Source organism: Garra rufa, chromosome 6, assembly GCF_049309525.1.
Source record: "Garra rufa chromosome 6, GarRuf1.0, whole genome shotgun sequence".
Taxonomy (NCBI): domain Eukaryota; kingdom Metazoa; phylum Chordata; class Actinopteri; order Cypriniformes; family Cyprinidae; genus Garra; species Garra rufa.
The window spans coordinates 6,361,516-6,376,539 of NC_133366.1; the positions used below are offsets into that span (position 1 = coordinate 6,361,516).

The window sequence follows — 15,024 nt, forward strand, 5'->3', positions numbered from 1 at the left end:
AGAACAAATTAAGACTGAAAAGTCAAGAGTCAAAAGCCCAACTAAAGCAAATGCCTGTCTCCACAGCAGTGATGTCTAGCTTTATTATTCTCAAAAAAGCATCACCATCTAAACCTCTAAACCTCCATCTAATTCTCAATGAGAGCTGTAGACGTGACAGAAATAGTCTGAATAACTGGTTAGTAATGCGTGAAGCTGGCAATCCTGTTTTTGACGTTGTTTAATCAGACCATCAGCACCCTTTCAAAAGTTACAGAAGAATCTTTATTGCCATCATGCATGGACAGTATAACTTTAATCAGCTTTTCCACTGTAATTAAATAACTACATAAGAACAATACTCAAAGTACAAATGTAAATGTAATTTTTTTTTGTTTGTTTTTTTTTTTTTTAGAATACACTGTAACATATGTACCATGTTGTATTAATATGAACACTTTAGGTACTGATATGCATCTTTAAGAAACTAAAATGCACTCTTTATGGGTAAATAAGGGATAAAGGGTATGTCTGTTGAGAAGGAACCGCCCTAGTGACATTTTTTTATTTATTTTTTTTTTTTTTGGAGTGTGTATAAATTCACAGCATTAGCCCTTGTGGGGGCCATATTCCAACACACATTTTTGTCAGTGTTCCTTGTGGTACTTTTGCCTTGCAGTAAAGGAATAATTATGTTTGCACTCTTGCTACACATCTGTTCTTGAGTTTATGTTTTGTTTTTTGTTTTTTGTTTTTTGTTTTTTTTTTTGGAAAACTGCTGAGTTTTAATTCTGTGAGCAAGAATGAAGAATCTTCACTAATCCACATTGATCTAATGTAGAAATCAAATAACTCCTAGTTGAAGTGCTATTACTGAGGACAGCCGTGTTTGTTCAACTCCATGTCGTGGGACTGCCTTGTTTTTAAAGCCACATGATCATAAAATAGGAGAACAACAGACTTAGCCATGGCCACATCATCCACGCAGAACTCAAATACAGGTAATTTATAGATATAATTACATTGGTCATATTATAGGTCAATGGCTTCATGTTTTGATCATTTCCATGTATTATCAGTCTGCAGGTTAAGACATTGTGTATTACTACAGGCTTGTTTTCTTTGGACATCATTCTGTTTGGTAAGTTTGTAAGATATTTTAAAACATATGTTAAAATAATGATCAAAAAAAGAGAAAGTTTAATTTCTACCTAACAAGACAACAAAACTGTGTGTCATTCAAAGAGACAACACAGAATTTGAATGTCAGTTCAAATTTGTGTAACTGCTGTACAGTAGAATTAATAGGTTTTAGCAGGAATCAATGAATTTGTTTGATATTTACGCCTATGCTGTTGAATTTAAGATGTTTTCGTAGATTTTTTGTTTTCTTTTTTTTTTTTTTTTACATTCCACAGTAAGGAAGTTATTTAAAATGACACAGTTATTTCCGTTTAGCACACGGGACATTTTTACGCAGTTGTCTTAACTGTGTAAAAATGTCAGTACACCATAGTCCACTGAGATTAATCTAACCCTAATTTGCATTTGCATTATGTTTGGGTTAGGGTGGGTCTTTTTGTGTGCGTTTATGTGGTTTGGAGGAGAATAATGTTCTCCTCCTAACATCCAAACATCAAAACACTTCAATGCAGCCTCAATTCTTCGCAAAAGCTGGACAAAAGACGCAGAAGAAACAAAAACCCTGAAAAAAAAAAAATGATATGACTCAACCGATTTGCGCAAGACTGATATTATCACAGGACCTCGCTGTTCAGTGAAATGCAGTAGGTAACTGCGGGGGAATTTTTGTTTTACAAATTATAGACATGGTCGATTTGCACAGGATTAAGATCATATATAACCTGCAATTATTAGAAATGCCCAGAAGTCACGAGATAATGCTAATCCTGTGTGGATAGGGGTGTTGTTCGTTATTTTTGGAGTGGAGCAACAAAGGGAGGGGTTGTGTATGTGTCTTTTGTGTGGCTGTCAATTTTAAATATCAACAGTATTTCTTAGAAATCACTTACTGCACCTGTAAACTGGCATAAAAGGTATTTTAACACTGAGAATATGACAAACTTCAGTTTTAATTAGGAATGTTTATGGCATGTTTTACACACAAATATATACAGTACAAGCAACTTGGTGTTTGTTTTGACTTGTTGTGTGAAGGAAACTCTTTACTAGATGCTTTCAACCTAGTCCATTCACCGATTGTACATGATTTTGCCAAATGCCTACAAATCTACGTAATATACACTAATAATTTGCACATTAAAATACATCAAATTTGGTGTGAATGATATTCTGGTTCTCTCTCAGGCTTTATGGGCACTGAAGGGAGGGATCCAGGTCAAACAATTCCAGCCCCCCGGACCTAAATCAGTTCATCGTTATAACGATTCATCCATAATACTGAATGGTGGGATTCAGCTCAAACAATTCCAGCCCCCCGGACCTAAATCAGTTCCTCCTAATAACGATTCATCTATAATATCCGCGTCTGACATGGGAATCAGTGATGAGGAGTGGGACAGTCTACAGAAGGCTATTGACTGGCCTAATCCAGATCAAAAAATTACTCATTGGATGCAGAGCACAAGTCCAGAGCACTCATCTTTCTCTATTGTGGGAGTCAACGAGAGTTACAAAGTGGGAGATAAGCTCTATGTTACCATCACAGCCAGAGACCACAACAAGAACCCAAAAAGATATGGAGGAGATTATTTCAAAGCAAAACTTTTCAATTCAGAGCTAAATGTGTGTTTATTTTATGATCTATTATTTTTAAAATACATTTTTGATGTTATGTTACATTTGTCATGTTATGTTTAGCATGCAATATTTTTTTTTTTCATTTATTTACCAAAAATTACACATTATGTTTGTTTTAAAAAAAAAAATCTTTGCCGACAGTATTCTGCGGTCTTCTGCACTTAAATTATTCTTTTCTGTTGTTCTTGAAGGCGAGTGTGTTCGGGGAGGTTGTGGATCATCGTAATGGGACTTACACTGTTCCTCTCCTTCTGCCCTGGGAAGGTCCGGCACAAGTTTTTGTACGCCTTGAGCACTCCAGTGAGGCTGTGCAGATTATTAAAAAACACAGGGAGACTCCACGCACCCACTTTAAAGGCTACTTTTGGTCATGGGGCAATAAAAAAAGTCTCCGTGAAGTAGTAGATTGTAATCTTAAGTGGGGTCGTTGGAATAAAGGCATTCGCAGCTGTGAGTATAAGGATGTAAGAACAGGGACGGTGTGGCAGTGTTCAAAGCCGAAGAGACTCTCCTGTGACAAACTGGTTCAACACTCAGGCGGACGTTTGCAAAACCCATTAAATAATTTTGAGCAGCTGCTTTGTGCAAAGTAATGATTAATTAAATTAATTTCAGAATAACTGTCAAATTGTAAAACAAATAAGTGTACTTTTTTTCTCTCTCTCTCCACAGAAAATTTACAAATGTTACTATTAATGGAGACAAAAAAATCATTAATGTCCTTCCCAACACTGCAGCCATTGGTATGTTTACATAATGGTTTCTGTACATTTTGACTATGTAATTTCCTGGTTGGAAAATAAATACATAAACTATTAGTTATCATTTTTAAATAAATAAAATAAACTTTTATTATGGAATCATCATCATGGTTCCCTGAGAAGGGTATCTAATTGACTGACTAAAAAAAGTAATGATAATTCTGACATGTTACATTTCTATTTGGGATTCTTTATTTTTCCCAAAAAGGAAATGGTCAAAACATAGACAAAACACATATCAGAGGACAGATATAATCTGAAAAAAAAAAAAAAAAAAAAAAAAAAGTGTTAAAAAAATTAATGTAGCTGCAAAACATTTCACGTGCATGTTTCTTTGCTTTAGGGACAGTGGAGAAATGCAGGTCTGGCCTGAGAACACCGGTTCCTGCAGGATTTTATTTGAAAGATGTCTGGAAGTCTTTTGTATGCAACACTCGACATTTCAGTCCTCCACAAATGACAGCTTGTCTTAAAAACAAGATTGTCTACTTTATGGGAGACTCCACCACACGGCAGTGGTTTGAGTTCTTCGAAAAAACAGTGCCGGGCAAGTTTGATTCAGTTTTTTAATATTCAATTTAAGACTCAATAGCATGAATGTATAATGTAAATTCAACGAGAAACTGAGATACAGAGGCTACGCAAATTATATGGGCACTTAATGTAAATATGAATATATTGGCATTAGATGAACATATCAAAAACTGGTGCACTTTTCAGGAAACTATGAAAAAATTTACAAAAATGTTATTTTTAAAGGTGAAGTTGGTCCAGGAAAAAAATACATTAAAAAAATCTCATGCAGATCTTAGATCTCAGACACTACTTTAATATGTTGTATCTAATATTTAGTATCTAACGCAATGACACTGAGACCTGAATATTCAATGCAGGGCTGTTTAACTTTTCTAAAGCTACGATTATAACGTTAGTTATTGTATCTTTTTTAGACTTGAAAAGAATGGACCTCCACACTCATCCTGGAGGTGGACCCCTGATGTCTGTGGAGTTGAAAAATAATATCATTATTCACTGGAGGGCACACGGTGTTCCTTTGCGATTTGGTAGAGTTATGCCTATTGTTGACCTGCATTACATCAGCAACGATATTGACGAAATCGCCGGTGGGACTCATGCAGTCATCGTCTTCACATACTGTGCTCACCTGGTTTTTCACCCGTTAACATTTTACGTGTTTCAAGTGGCTAAGATACGGCAGTCTGTTATTGCACTGCTGAGGCGTGCTCCAACTACCACTGTTATCATCAAGTCTGCAAACACTGCAGGAGTAAAGGTACACCTGTTCACTTTCCAATCATACTTTGTTTTCAACTAGAGAATATGGTACTTGATATGGCATTTGTTGTACAATCTAGGCTGAGCATGCTTATTTGTTTTTAATAACACAAAAAAAAGATATATTTTTTTGACAACCTTTCACTTTAAAAGTGAAATTAACAAGCCTCAGGCTGAAGAAAGTCACTCCGCATTTCTTTCGACACGGGACAGAGGTGGATAAATGAGGAAAAAGAAAGTTTTGGTACTTGTTTGAAAAAGTAACTCCGATATTTTTACATGACTCACATTTGTAATGCGTCACCCCCAACACTGAAAGTCTAGAAACATTGGGCTTAAATATATTTGCTTTGGTGGTGCTCGCAATGCCAGAATAATGAGTTTGATTCTCATTAAAATTACCAACTTGAACAAATATAAATGTAAACATCATTTCATCATTTCATCATTTTTTGGGCAAACCATTCCTTTATTCCTACTAGATAAATAGTTTACTGTCATTTATTTCCATGGTAGGAGAGGTATAGTATTGTTTGTGCAAGCACACTTGGCAATAAAGCTCTTTCTAATTCTAATCTGTGTTTTTCCAGAGTATTTATCAAAGTGATTGGCACATGCTGCAGTTGAACACAGTGATGCGGGAGATGTTCAAAGATATTGCTGGAGTCGTCTTCATAGATGTCTGGCAGATGACTTCCTGTCACTATCTAGTTGAAAACATTCACCCAGGACCTGTTATCATTGGTAATGAAATCGACATGTTGCTCTCGTACATCTGTCCTAGCTGAGGCCTTGTCAAGTTGATTTCGTTCAATAAAGCAATTGAGAACTAACTCCACCAACCAATATTTAACTGGGATAGTCAACACTACAAAAGGTGGCTGATTGTCAGCTTCGGTGGTGTCCTCTTCTGGCAAACTTTTTTCTCCAAACTTTTTTTCTCCTTTTTTTTCTGATATGATATTTATTTTCAAGAAAAATAAGGGGCATAGTTGAAAAGTCATAAAAATGAATTATAAATTAGGGTTAGGGTAGGTGTAGGGAGGGGTTAAAACCATAATTTAAACTCAGTACGTAATTACAGCATGCTGTTTTAATGTACTACAATACTGAGGTGCAGATAATTGCGTCTATTTGCAATAAAAATTATAAATATGAGAAAATCCTGCTATTTCAACATAGTGTAAATAAATCCCATTGTTATTTGCACTTAGTTTAAATAGCATCTATGAAGAAAATACCATGTCTGAAAATGCATTGGTTAATGTATTTGTTTTAAGGCAGTCATTAATTTAGAAATACTTTTTTTTTTCTTGATATTTTGACATATATACAAAGTTACTGTCTCGTCCACCTTTTTCCTGTGCTCCGGTGCTTTGCATGAATGGGAGTAACTGACCTTTAACTGTAAACAATCGGCAAAAGGTTTGCTCTATGAACATAAAAATAAACTTAAATTAAAACAAAAATCTACTGATGTATAAAGAATTGAAGTGATCTGTTTCTGTCTTTTTGAGTGGAACTTACCTGAAAGTGACTTTTATAGTCCTCCTCTTTGTGCTGTGCTCACTGTCTTCTGTCTCCCATCTGTATCTATCTCCACAGCATGAAGGTAAGGTTGTATGAATTTATGATTGAACCGCTCGTTTTAAATCTTCCCAGTCTACATTTATTATGACATCCTCTTCAAACATTACACTCCTCATGATAACTTTTGTTACCTCTACAATAACTAAATCCACTTCAGCAGCTAATTACTCTTAAACAGCAATACAGAGCTACCACAAGTTCAAAGACAAAATTCTAAAGATGGCTGTGCACTCGTTTTTGACAAAAAAAGGTCTATAGATTTGTGAGGAAAAGGGTAGATTGACTGTTCACGTGACCATGTACAGTGCAGACCAAAAGTTTGGACACACCTTCTCATTCAAATGAATGAGAAGGTGTTTTCCAAACATTTGGTCTGTACTGTAGATATGAATTCAACTGAAAAAAAAAAAAAAAACTTGTGAAAAAATATCTTTCAGACGGTCAAATAGCAAATAGTGGAGCTCTGCAGCCACCTAATGGTAAAAGTTTTTTTTTTTTTTTTAAACTGGATTTTCCAAAAGATGGGCAAAAATCTTACACAAACCATGTGAAATTATCCATGTTATCCCCATGAATTAAAGTTAGAAATGTATAAAAACCCATTTAAAAAATATTAATTTATTAATTTATATATATGTGACCCTGGACCACAAAACCAGTCATAAGGTTAAATTTTACAAAACTGAGATATATACATCATATGAAAGCTCAATAAATAAGCTTTCTATTGATGTATGGTTTGTTAGGATAGGACAATATTTGGCCGAGATACATCTATTTGAAAATCTGGAATCTGAGGATGCAAAAAAATCAAAACACTGAGAAAATCACCTTTAAAGTTGTCCAAATTAAGTTCTTAACAATGCATATTACTAATCAAAAATTACATTTTGATATATTTACAGTAGGAATTTTACAGAAAATCTTAATGTAACATGATTTTTACTTAATTTCCTAATGATTTTTGACCCATACAATGTATTTTTGGCTATTGCTACAAATATACCCCAGCGACTTAAGACTGGTTTTGTGGTCCAGGGTCACATATTTAAAAAATATCACTAACCCACTGAAAACTGCACAAATGTAGAGTAAAAACTTTAATAAACAGAAACATATACAGTACAGACCAAAACTTTGAACACACCTTCTCATTCATTCGAAGGAGAAGGTGTGTCCAAACCTTTTGTCTGTACTGTACGTCATGCCAAAAACCATTTAAAAATGCACCCACACATGATTTTGAGAACAACACTGCTGGATTAGTCGACAATCTATTAAAAAATAAAAACAAAAAAGAAAGAAAAAAAGTGGTCATATTGCTTCAGGAGACTATAAATATCACTCTCTAATCTTATCGTTTTAGGACGTTATTGTTTTGTTAGTACAGTGTATCTTTAAACCTACTGCTGTTTATTATTATTTATTCTTTCATTCTGAAGTACTGAATGACACAAGACTGTAAACGGTTGCAAACTTTCAATAAAACTTTATTTTCTGTCCTAAAAACATGAACAAAGAGACTAAAGGCTAAAATAACACAACAGACATAAATGAAGTAAACAAACTATGTTATACATAATGTAAATAAAAACACACTTTATGATACTTTTGTCCATCAATTTACTTTGAACTTTGCCTTAAATAATACACACATTATTTTTCCCATCGTTTCAGCACTTCACGTCTGTATTAATCTACCTCTATTTAAATTCTGTACTTTGTTTTCTTTGTGTACTTGGTTGTGAAGGTCATTGTCACGTTGGATAAAACTATCCATTGAATGAATAAATGTAAGTCATGACACTGCTGTCAGTCATTCATGGCTCCACCCACTGAAGCTGTAAAATAGCTTGCCGTCCGTTCAAAGTACTATGGCCTCTGTCAAGAAAGAAAGAAAGAAAGAATATTAGATTGATTAATAAAACACTTCCAATTTATGTTTGCCATTTTATGACTTTATCGGAACTGGATTGTAGTAGAGTGATGCTAACAGTCTCAGCAAAGATAACCAAACTGCAGTAATTTGGTGTGACCTTAGAATAAGTGAAACACACATTGCGCTCCTCACAGATTGTGTGGCTGTGATTGATGTTGCATGATTTGCAGAATCATGATTGATTGAATCTTGATTGATTGATTGATTGAATGAATGAATGAATGAATGAATGAATGAATGAATGAATGAATGAATGAATGAATGAATAAACAAGCAAGCAAGCTTGTTTCATTTTCTTGACATATGTCAAAAAACATGTAGGAGGAAAATCCCAAAAATATTATTAGCAATATTAATAATAATAACAATAAAACCTATGTAAAATCCAGACAGTAACCATAATAACTTACTGTTACATTTTCATATAGAGATTCAACCAACTTAACATCAGAAGCTTGACACCTATTGTGATGAGGTCTGGTCTGATTCATCTTTGCCATGAAAGAAAGAAAGAAAGAAAGAAAGAAAGAAAGAAAGAAAGAAAGAAAGAAAGAAAGAAAGAAAGAAAGAAAGAAAGAAAGAAAGAAAGAAAGCAGAATAGAAAAGTGATTAATAAATAACTCACTATACAATTCATAACTACATTCATATGTTCAGTCTTTTAATTACTAGTCAATTTACTTGATCAATAAACTACTGATAACCAAGTTCAGTGTTTCTCACCTGAGACTCCTGTGTGTCCTTTTTCTTTTTTACCATGATTTGCCTTAAAAAAAGAATTAATATGTTTTATAATAGAAATAAAATGCACTTCTAGAGTAATCTTGGATTCAAGTGCATATATGCATAGATGATATTTCAATAATTCTAACAATTGAAAAGTCTTATGTATTAAAAAAAAAAAAAAAAACACTTGTAAAAACCCCTAGACATTATCCAGATGACTACTTTTTTTTTCACTTTACATGATGCTATAATCCATTTACTGTAACAAATACTACACACATCTTACCAAATCAGCACCATGATGACAACAACTACAGCTCCACAAACCACTGCAATAGATATGTACAATATCACCGGACATCCTACAGCTGAGACAAACATATAAAATATCACATTTCATTATTACTAATAAACTTTTTTTTTTTTTTTTTTGCTACTAATATTTACTAAAAATTATAATAGACATGTTGGGTGATTCTGCAATGTCTTATGTTTTATAATAAACTCACACATGACATTTAAAGTCACAGCATCAGAGTCTGTTTCTCCAAGTTCATTGATGGACTTGCACTTGTATTCTCCACTGTGATCAGAGCTGATCTTTGAGATGCTGTAGATTCTTCCAGATCCTACAAACGTTCCTCCTTTAAACCAGGTGTAGTTCAGAGCAGGTGGGTTTGAGTCACTGCTGCAGCTCAGAGTCACTGAATTACCTTCCACTAGTTTACAACATAGACTCACTGCTATAAATGTGTGCTGTGGAGGATCTAGAAGCAAATTGATGCTATTGGTTAGCTATTCTTTTTTTTTTTATGTAAAAACAGTATTAAAACAGTCTGAATCTGAGCTTATATGCAATAAAAAAAATAAGCAGAGGAATGGAATCAGGAAAAGATGTATTCAAACTTGGCACAGTCAGCCAGTCTGTGTGAGTGTGGCAGAGGCTTGTATGATTTCAAATTAATTAATACAGTAAAATGATTATGCATAAAATAATGCAAACTGTTCGGACGTAGCACAGTGCTCATTCAATAAATGCACAACTAAACAGGTGAGTTTTGAGTCTGCATTTAAATGTGGCTAATGTATTAGCACATCTGATCTCTTCTGGAAGCTGGTTCCAACTGCGGGCGGCATAATAGCTAAAAGCGGATTCCCCTTGTTTTGTGTGAACCCTTGATATTACTAACTGACTCAATCCTAGTGATCTGAGTTGTCTGTTAGGTTTATATTCAGTGAGCATATCTGCAATGTATGTAGGTCCTAGGCCATTGAGTGCTTTATAAACAAGTAAAAGTACTTTAAAATCTATCCTAAACATAACTGGAAGCCAGTGTAAGGACCTAAGGACTGGTGTAATATGCTCTGATTTTTTGGTTCTAGTCAGAATCCTGGCAGCAGCGTTCTGTATGAGCTGCAGCTGTCTAATGGTCTTCTTGGGAAGGCCGGTGAGGAGACCATTACAATAGTCTACCCTGCTGGTGATAAAGGCATGAACAAGTTTCTACAAATCTTGACGGGAAACAAAACATCTAATTCTTGCAATGTTTTTAAGATGATAGTATGCTGATTTAGTTACTGCTTTAACATGACTACTGAAACTGAGGTCTGACTCCAGAATCACACCCAGATTCTTGACTTGATTTTTTGTTTTTTGACCCCTAGTGTCAAGGTACGCATTTACCTTATGAACTTCATCTTTGTTTCCAAATGCAATGACTTCCGTTTTCTCCTTGTTTAACTGTAAAAAGTTTTGGCACATCCAACTGTTAATTTCATCAATGCATTGGCAGAGAGAGTCAATGGGGCTGTAGTCATTTGGCGATAAGGCTAGGTAAATCTGGGTATCATCTGCATAGCTGTGATATGCAATTTTGTTCTTTCTCATTATTTGACTTAGTGGGAGCATATACAGGCTGAACAACAGCGGCGCTAAAATTGAGCCTTGTGGGACTCCGCATGTCATGGACGTCCACTTAGACTTATGTTCTCCTATACTCACATAATAGCCTCTCCCTTCTAAGTATGACCTGAACCAATTTAGAACCATCCCAGAAAGCCCGACCCAGTTTTCCAGTCTATCTAGCAGAATGTTGTGATCGACAGTGTCGAACGCAGCACTGAGATCTAGTAATACCAGGCGAATATCATTTATTATCTTTATGAGCGCTGTCTCTGTGCTATGATGTTGTCTGAAGCCAGATTGGAAATGGTCCAGGTATCCATTTGAGTTTATGTAGTGATTCAGCTGATTGAAAACAACCTTTTCAATAATCTTTCCTATAAAAGGAAGATTTGATATTGGTCTATAGTTGCTCAATATGGTGTTATCAAGATTTTTCTTTTTCAGAAGGGGCTTAACGGCTGCAGTTTTCAGGGAGTTTGGAAAAGTCCCAGAAAGAAGAGAGGTGTTCACCACTTTTAAAAGATCTGCTTCTAAACAGCTAAGCACACTTTTGAAAAAAGATGTAGGAAGTGTGTCAAGGGGGCAGGTTGACGATTTGAGGTGCTTTACTGTTTCTTCCAAAATGTTGCTATCGATTTCTTCAAAAGTAGACATAATGACTTCTTTTTGAAATTGCGGTCGAATCTGTCTGACCTCAGCATAACTTGAGGATGTGCTAATTGTCTTTCTGATATTATTGATCTTCTCAGAAAAGAGGGAAGCAAACTCATCGCACTTGCTGTCAGAGAGCAGTTCACTAGGGATCTGACTAGGGGGGTTTGTTAGTCTCTCAACGGTAGCAAAAAGAGTGCGAGTGTTGTCGCACTTGGTGTAAATAGACACTAAATACATAATTTTTATTTGATTTGATTTTAAAAATGACTGAATTCATACTCACAGGTGACATTGAGATAAACGAGAGGAGAGATGTAAGTGTGTCCATGTAGAGCACAGCTATATCTGCCTGCATCCTCTCTTCTGACTGACTGCAGCAGGAGTTGATTGTTTGTGTCTCTTCTCTCAGTTAATGGCTGTGAGTTTCTGTACCAGATGAATGTTGCTCTGTCAGTCAGAGTGCAGCTGCTTTTACATGTCAGACGGACTGAATCTCCCTCTGTCACTCTCTCAGGAGACTCCACCTGAAGATCTGAACACAACACACACATTATATCTAGTGCTGCTGTCATACACTCATTATTATTCAACATAATGCACAGAAGAAGAGCGAAACCTCATGAAAGTCACCTGTGACAGTAAGACTCACTCCTGGATGACCAAGCCATGTGCCACCAGGTTTATCAGTTGTGAATCTGAAACAGTACATGTGTTCATCTTTGTGTGTCACATGACTCAGTCTGATGGTGCAGTTCTGCCACAGCCATATCACCCTGCAGCCCAAGACCGGTTGCTCACTGAAGCTAAGCAGGGTTGAGCCTGGTCAGTACCTGGAAGGGAGACCTCCTGGGAAAAACTAGGTTGCTGTTGGAAGAAGTGTTAGTCAGGCCAGCAGGGGGTGCTCACCCTGTGGTCTATGTGGGTCCTAATGCCCCAGTATAGTGACGGGGACACTATACTGTAAAAAGGCACCGTCCTTCGGATGAGATGTTAAACCGAGGTCCTGACTCTCTGTGGTCATTAAAAATCCCATGGCACTTCTCGTAAAGAGTAGGGGTGTAACCCCGGTGTCCTGGCCAAATTCCCTCCACTGGCCCTAGTCAATCATGGGCTCCTAATAATCCCCATTCATTGAATTGGCTCCATAACTCTCTCCTCTCCACCTGTAGCTGGTGTGTGGTGAGCGCACCGGCGCCGTTGTACTGTGGCTGCCGACGCATCATCCAAGTGGATGCTGCACACTGGTGGTGGTTGAGGAGAGATCCCCCATATGACTGTAAAGCGCTTTGGGTGTACGGCAATACACAATGAAAGCGCTATATAAATGCATCATTCATTCATTCATTCATGCTGTTTATCTCCTAGATACTGAAGCCTCTGGCTGTATTTAGGATCCTTAGACAGATCTGGATGCTCTTCACCCTTTATAGGGTTTTTGGTCCAGAACACTTTAGTACCAAGGCCATTGTGTGGCTTAAACTACAGAAAAAAAAAAAAGTGGTGACCCCAACATTTAAAACACAACATATACTGGTCTTTTCAACAGGCTTGCACTTTAAAAACCCACATCTAATCAAAAGATAAACATTTGAAAAGTTTCAACCACAACTATATGTATTCACTGAGCTAGCAGATCATTTAAATCAACATCATTTTATCTTTAAACACACACACACACACACACACACACACAAAAAAAAAAAAAAAAAAAAAAAAAAAAAAAAAAACAGAACAAACAGCTTACACAGCATATGATGGTTAAACTAGGAAAAAAGGTGCTAGATTACTGCCAACACACAAAACCCCTTCTGAACTTTTGAACCTAGTTACTGCAAACTTCAACATGTGACAGCCAGCCCTGGTCAACCACATCAAAACATATTTAATGATAATCAGCCTACATAATGATTATAAAATCATGTTCTTACCCATTTCTCCAGCACTCATGACCAGTGACAGCACAACAAATAACCAGGAAGAAAGCAGTAATGGGGTTTTTATGTGGTTACCACCTTATATTTTAGCAGGAGGATATGACACTTCACAGCATACAGCAGAAAGAAGAGTTTTAAAGTTGAGTGTTAACCCAGAATAACAACAAGAAGGCAAACCTCAACTGAAAGAAAGTCAGTCTGTAGAGAACCTCTTTATGTTTATGTTTTCAATCTTTTATGTATATTTATATGTTCCTGGGGAACTAAGAAAAAATTGCTTATTTTGTATTTGGTAAACTTTGGCTAATTTTGTAAAAAAAAAAATGCTTTAAACATGCCAATGAATTCTTACACTTGTATGACTTCCCTGTTGTCGCTGGTTATCTTGTGAACTCTAAATATGGCTATAAAAACAGTAGCTAGAGAGGTGAGAAAACAAGGCATATCCAAACTCATAGCTGCATCTCTCTAGTGTTGTTGACTGTGTGATCATGTGACTCCAATGAGAAACAGACAGACGAGTGCTGACGTCACAGACCTGTTGCCCTGACATTTGTAGAAAGGCAGAGTATTTTTGTTGAACTGTGAATGTAATACCTGGACAAAGCTATCATTCAAATTAATTGCATTTATTTCACACACACAATCCAGGAAGTACAAGATTTTGAAACCCCAGATCACTAAAGATGTAGTAGATGGATGCATTCATGTCAATGAAGAGTAATGTAGCTGAAGATTCACCTGTAGAGGGCGCTGAGTACTGAATTGTTTCATTGATTCCTTATGACAAAACTACTGACCTGAGGAAGTTTCCTTCCGGTCCGCAAACTACGTCTCACAAGCAAACACACGCGAGAAGTGACATGGAAACAATGCAAGGTCATGCGTGCAAGACTGGAGTTTTCACGTGAGACTGGGATTATTATTATTATTTTAGTTAAACGTTCCAGAATATGATGTTTATACATATTTGTAAAGGCATGAAAAATAATATAGTATATTTTAGTAAAGTTACTCTAGTAAATACTGTAGGGTTTTTTAACCATACTATAGTAAAGATATTACAGTAAATCAAAGTATATTATAGCATTTACTACAATTTGTTAATTTATATTACAGCATACTGTAATATTAACTATAGTCAATTGTTAAACTATAGTAAATACTGAGGTATACTACAATTTACTGTAGTATATTAACTATAATATAGTATATTTTAGTAAATATACTATATTATATTTACATATACACTGTGTGATTGTCACTCGCATGAACAAGCCCTGATATGCCATGATTTCGGGGATTTGTCAGCGATTTCACAAAACCTGTCGACGAAAACCAAAACCGGGGCTAAAATCGTGCAGTCTAAACTCGGCATTAAAAAGAGTAAATTAGCTGTTCAGTCAAAACAACCTAGAGCTCAACACACTCAAAACTGTGGAGAAGATCATTGACTTT

At 35.8% G+C, this 15,024-nt stretch overlaps 1 protein-coding gene across 1 annotated transcript; it reads left to right on the forward strand.

Moving 5' to 3' along the window:
• Positions 1-946: 946 nt before the first annotated feature.
• Positions 947-5,605, forward strand: LOC141336791 (NXPE family member 3-like). The gene is made up of 8 exons (XM_073842518.1): positions 947-980; positions 1,091-1,128; positions 2,308-2,745; positions 2,952-3,349; positions 3,433-3,503; positions 3,865-4,068; positions 4,472-4,815; positions 5,408-5,605. Exons 1-8 carry the CDS (start codon positions 947-949, stop codon positions 5,603-5,605), a joined length of 1,725 nt encoding a protein of 574 aa, XP_073698619.1.
• Positions 5,606-15,024: the final 9,419 nt, after the last annotated feature.